The sequence below is a fragment of the Stegodyphus dumicola genome, chromosome 9 (genome assembly GCF_044657685.1).
Source record: "Stegodyphus dumicola isolate Sdum_Otavi_A_Nest chromosome 9, ASM4465768v1".
In the NCBI taxonomy this organism is placed as follows: domain Eukaryota; kingdom Metazoa; phylum Arthropoda; class Arachnida; order Araneae; family Eresidae; genus Stegodyphus; species Stegodyphus dumicola.
Window position 1 is genome coordinate 177662675 of NC_140776.1, and position 6000 is coordinate 177668674.

At 30.9% G+C, this 6000-nt stretch overlaps 1 protein-coding gene across 1 annotated transcript in view; it reads right to left on the reverse strand.

Annotated features, from left to right (window-relative positions):
- LOC118203661 (E3 ubiquitin ligase Rnf121) overlaps positions 1-3788 on the reverse strand; it is a 74515-nt gene extending 70727 nt beyond the window's left edge. Inside the window, exons 1-2 of the mRNA XM_035375938.2 lie at positions 3681-3788; positions 3211-3254 (exon numbers count right to left, since the gene is read on the reverse strand). Of these exons, the coding sequence (XP_035231829.1) occupies positions 3211-3254; positions 3681-3710 (74 nt within the window). The 5' untranslated portion in view covers positions 3711-3788. The remainder of the gene's footprint in view (positions 1-3210; positions 3255-3680) is intronic.
- Positions 3789-6000: the final 2212 nt, after the last annotated feature.

A 6000-nucleotide genomic window follows, 5' to 3' on the forward strand; every position in this document is an offset into this window, starting at 1 on the left:
TCATAAATTTGTAATTTTTTAGATTTCTGTATCAGATTCTTATGGTTTTTTTTTTAATAAACATACCATTTGTTTCATAATTTTATCCATCATCATTTTTTAGTTATTTATTTTCAAAATTAGCGGGTCCTTCGTAAAACACCCTGTATATATTTTGTTTGGCTCTAGGATAGAATTGGGTTCCCCTTTGATTTTTAAGTGAAAATAGATTGATATCTACACAGACAGTCAAGGATTTTGTGCAATTCTCTGATGGTAAGTGAAAATAGATCGATGTGTACACGGACACCTAGTTCGTGCAATTGTTCGACTTGTTGTTTTGGTTTTGTATAGTGGCCATCTTGAAATTGTGCCTTGCTGGCATCAAGAAAGAATTGCCAAAAACATAAGGAGCACCCAATTGTAAACTTTTACCTTTTTGTTTTAATTATGTTTCGGATGCCATTTGACTGGGGAGGGTGTTGGATGTAATCAGAAAAGATGCCAAAAAAAATGCCAATTTTTGCCAAGAGGCATCCTGAAATATATTTTTACCAAAAAACTATCGTTTGATGTCGTTTGATTAACTTTTTGACTGGATGTCTACACTATAAATGCATCTTGACACCTCGCTTATCCCTTTCTCGATCGCTTCACTATGTGAACATGATTCATATCAGTGTTATTTACTTTCTAGTTTTATATATGGGGTTTTAAGACACCTCATCTATCATTTTATTCCTAGCAACCTTTAGCCATTAGATCTTTAGAATTATACAGTCAATAAAGAAACATTATAGATGTTAGAATCAGTACAGCCCACATAGTTTCTGCTGTTCTTGAACAGAATGTACACTTTTGATGCATGTTGATTTTGACTGTGATTAAGTTACCCTTCAAATAATATCTAAGGGCAAGCTAGCTGTCTTGAAATAGTGGCTGAAGAAAATGAAGATTAAATCTCGATTCAAAATCATCAGTGTTTTACTAAAATATTGGAAACTTTAGAAACACTAATTTATTATCTTTAAAATATTAATGGAACATATTTTGCAGAATTACAAAAAGCAGCTTTTTTTAACATAAACTGAACCTTTTTTTAGTAGATATAACTGAGATCTGAGATAAATTAATCCATTAATTAGTATTTAATTAAAGTATAAAATATATCTTTTCTATTTGAAACACAACACAATAAAACTGATAAACTTATGATTACACACAATTTTCACACCTCACAATGATGTAATAATTTAGGAATTTAAAGATCCTCTCATTCATATGTCTTTTTTTCAAAAGATCTTTCAAATCCATATATGTAAAAAATGAGGGTAAACATATATTTCTGCTTAGAAGAGAATTTTTTATACTGATTTATGCTAGCAGCAGAGCTAACTATACAAGGAAAGCATGCTCCAAAATGATTCTTCAAATTTTAGGGAAACAGAGAAGGATGAGAAACCTAGGAGAAAATCACCATAATTGGACCAAAGAAAACATAGTACTTTTAAGTTTTGGGAAGAAAGAAAAGATAAGGGTTCTACAATTTAAAGTAAATTTTATTGAAAAATAATAAATATAATATAAATCAGGAAAGGCATATAAAAATGTGAGGTAAGGATATTCCAGAAATTTAAGCACATTTGATGGTGTACAAGACAGATTACTAATTTTGTCTATAGCTTTTGCATGGAATATGGATTTACAAATCTCCTAGCACTGCACATCAAAGTTTAATTAACCAAATTATTAGGTGAATAAAGCAAGTACGTTAGTTTTCTAACAGAGGTTTCCAAACATGTCTTATAACTATATGCAAAGGATCTGCTCTAAGAACTTATAAATAGAAATGTAATGTTTTGTTTTGTTTTATACGGGCACAGCCCTTCCGCCTGGTTTGTTGAACCTTATGAAGAAAAGCAGATGCAACCCTTCCAACAACAAACCACACGAGCCGGCGAGCCAGCCGTGTCCAAAAAAAAAAAAAAAAAAAAAAAAAAAAAATTAATTTAGCAGCTTAACAGAAAGAAAAGAAAATTAGGTTAGTATACTAAAAAAAATAACACGGCACATAAAAACACAAAAACATTTAAGCTGTCCCTGGACCTTTGCATATAAAGTCTTTCTCCCCCTTTAAGGGTAGTTTCCATAAATTGAACGCTTTCAGTATGTTAGCTCGATCAATCAGAGATACCAATGACATGTTTATGAGAATTGATGACTTTCATAATGTCTTGTGCAAATTTTACTCCCTTTTTTATAATTTTGATGCATTTCTCTTACACTTCCAAGTCCATGTAAGGCTCTTAGCCCCCCCTCCTTCCCGGTGAGTGTACAACTTTCAATAAAATGAATGCAGTCACCAGCAGTATCACATTTAAGGCATAAATTTACCCCCTGGAGGTGGAATCTCTGTAAGTACATAGGAAAGCGTCCATGCCCTGTTACTAATTGATTATAGTCTTTATCACAAAATATAGGCTTATTCTTCTTAATTATTATATTTGACAAGGCCTCTGATCTTCTAGGAGACACATTCCATTGATCATACCAGGTTTTATACATGTGATCTTTCATTTTGCTAATTGTAACTTTTTTAGAATGTTGTAGATCACCTTCAGAGATCTCATCCCCCAGGGCATCCTCCTTTGCCAGGGAATCCACCCTCTCATTCCCAATGATACCAATATGGGCCTTTACCCAATGAATATTGATTGACATTTTATATTTTAAATTCATATAATCATTTTTAATTTTATTCATGATATAATTTTTGTGGTCCGGCCGAGAGAGGGCGACGAGTGCTGAATAGGCATCCGAGTATATATGAACTGTACATTTATAGATCAAATTAGATTTAATCCATTCCAAGGCTTTATAAATGGCGTATAGGTCTGATTGATAAACTGAATTATGTTTATCCAGTATGTATTTTTGATAATGGATCTCCAAACCATAAAAATATATGACAAACGCACATCCCACACCTCCCTCGAAACCGGACCCATCTGTATAGATTTCATATTCGCTAGTAGGCAATACATCGCAATCAAATAAAATACCATGTCTCTGTCTTGGATGAATCAAATTATTGTCAATTTGGGCAAATGCGTTGCTTTCAACCTGGATTCCATCCAGAATAAGAGAGAGAAATCTAATGTATCTATAATCAATATTATTTCATTTAATTTAGCAAAACATACTACATACAAAACCAAGAAACAAACTCACCTAGCTTTTTCTTCTGCTGTCATGCTTTCTAAGTTCACGGTGTGCTAAAAATAAAGCGGCATAAATCTTAAATGGCAAGTTACAAACGTAATTATTATTACACATTAATTTGTTTTGCAGAGAAAATCAATTTTAAAAAAAAGGTATGAAACCCGCTTTGAACATCAATTCTATAGCTGCTTATGTATAAACATACATAATATAAATACGTATATTAATACATAGTTATATAATGTATGTATTAAACATTTTACCACAAATTCAAAATTAATATTTCAGAAAGCATTTTCATCAAACATGACAGTTTACAGTGTTTAATAATGTCCGATATCGAAACATAATCCAATTAAAAGGTAGCAGCCATTAATATCAAACAATCAGTGGTTTCTATACTATTATTCAGAATTGCATATAACAACATAACACAAAAATAAAATTATCAGTGAGACGAAAAATCCAATATGAATTACATTTTGATCGAAAACATTTTCAACTGCCATGATTTGGCAAGCACCGTCACCGGCAGAATATTTGCTTTCACTTTAACACACGTTGGACGTACGAAGGCTCGTCAAAAGTGCATAAATGTTTATTTTTTGTATATACTAAAAATATATAAAGTTTTTATTTTGGAACGTGTTTTTCTAAGAAATTTGAAATTACTTTTACTTGCTTATTTACATAAAAAGAATTTCTAATGAAAACTTGCTTCAAACATTGTTTTATCAGCATTAATTCTATTAAAATATGATTTTAGAAGAGAGACTTAATCCTATTAGATTTTAAAAAAAGATCCTTAATCCTTTTTTAATTTAATTGCAATATTTCTATTGAATAGAAAATTAATTTCAACTATTTTAGCAGTTCCTTCCTAATGAGATATATTCCGTTGACGTCGAGAGGTCACGTGAGGTAAGAACTGCTACTGTAAATAAACAAGCTTTTGCTGTGGTAGATGCGTTGAAAATTCGGAAACTTTGTTTATTTTTAATTAGTTATGAAATTTGCATTTCTTCTTTAATTATTATTTTATCTATGGGGAAAGTGCAGAATCACCCACTGCTTGGCTCGTTTTTAAGAATTGCACATACTCGGTATTCATGTACACATAGACATATTTTCACTTGAGAAAACATCTCAGAATAGCACAAAAATAGCATTTGCACTCCCTTGACTTTATCTATGTACACATCGACCTATTTTCACGTAAAAAGTCAAAGAAAATTGAAAAAAAATCCAATTCTTCTTACTCTTGTGAAAAGCGCCAAACAAATAAGAGCGATTTTGCAGTTTACCCCAATTTTCATTTTGACATTATTTGAAACAACAACTTACAAATTTTTATTTCAATTATTACATTAAATTCTGTGTAAGGTCTTAAATTTTATATTGGCAGTACATCTGAAATCTCATATGTACAATTTAAGTGAGTAATACATTATTATTGACATGTTTAGCTGTAAAAAGGGTAAAATCCTAGTATACGGTGCAGCCTTGGCGCGATTTTGAAAATTATCACCAACACCAAAAATTACCTAAAGAACGTCTATGTACATACTATACACTATATACATAGTATATACTATGTATAACTATATATATTCTTTGAATACTCGTTTACTACTCAATGTATATGCCTCGTTTTTACTGCTCATCATAAAAGTAGCCAAATCCCGTGTGCACCGGATACTAGGATTAAACCGCAAAAAGAATTATATAAATATGTAACTTGCCTTTATGTATAAAAGAAGGCAACAATGAGCTGTAGGTAACAATGACACTCCCATAGTGGATAATACAGAATTTGTTCTCGGGGACCTGCATACCATTTTACATTAAGGCTGTAATTACGGGGAATGTGCAGAATCATCCACTGCTTCACGCGTTTCGAAAAATCACCAACTTGAAAATAACAAGTCAGAGAATTGCATAAATTCTGTATCCATGTACACATTGACCTATTTTCACTTAAAAAAACATCAGAGAATTGCATACTCCCTTGACTTTGTCCATGTACACATCGATACGCGCCATATAAGTGGGCGATTCTGCATTAACTTGAAAATAAGAAATCAAAGAATTGTACAAATTCGGTATCCATGTACAAATTGACCTATTTTCACTTAAGAAAACATCAGAGATTTGCACAAACTTGGCATTATACACTTCCTTTGTCTATGTACAATCAATAAGTGCCATATAAGTGGGTGATTCTGCACTTTACCTGAAAATTATATGGATTTGCACAACTGAGTTCGCTGTAATTCTAGTTGTGAAATGAATAATTTTTTGGTCATAGATATTTCTTAATTTTTAGTAGAAAATGATAAAAAAATACTACATTTATGCATATTGATTAAAACTTGATTATATCAGCCACATTATTAAAATACAACGTGATTAAATTAATAAAAAGTTAGTGGTGTAACATGTTCTATGGCACTGCAGTTAATAAGAGAAAATTAGCTTGGTATTAATGTTTTTGTAAATAAGCAGATCTTGCAAGAATTCAACTATTTCAATAATTTAGAACTATTAACAAATATTTACGTTATTATGTTTATATTTTAAAGTTTGGAAAATATTATTCAAGGTCTCGGGAATATTTTTCAACTATTGATAAAACTATTCATGAACTATTAACAAATATTTACATTTTAAAGTTTGGAAAATATTATTCAAGGTCTTGGGAATATTTTTCAACTATTGATATACACTTAAAATTCCTAATAAAGTAAAACGTGAATATTGGTAAGTATTGTGCATAAAAGAAAATTTATGAATCTTACC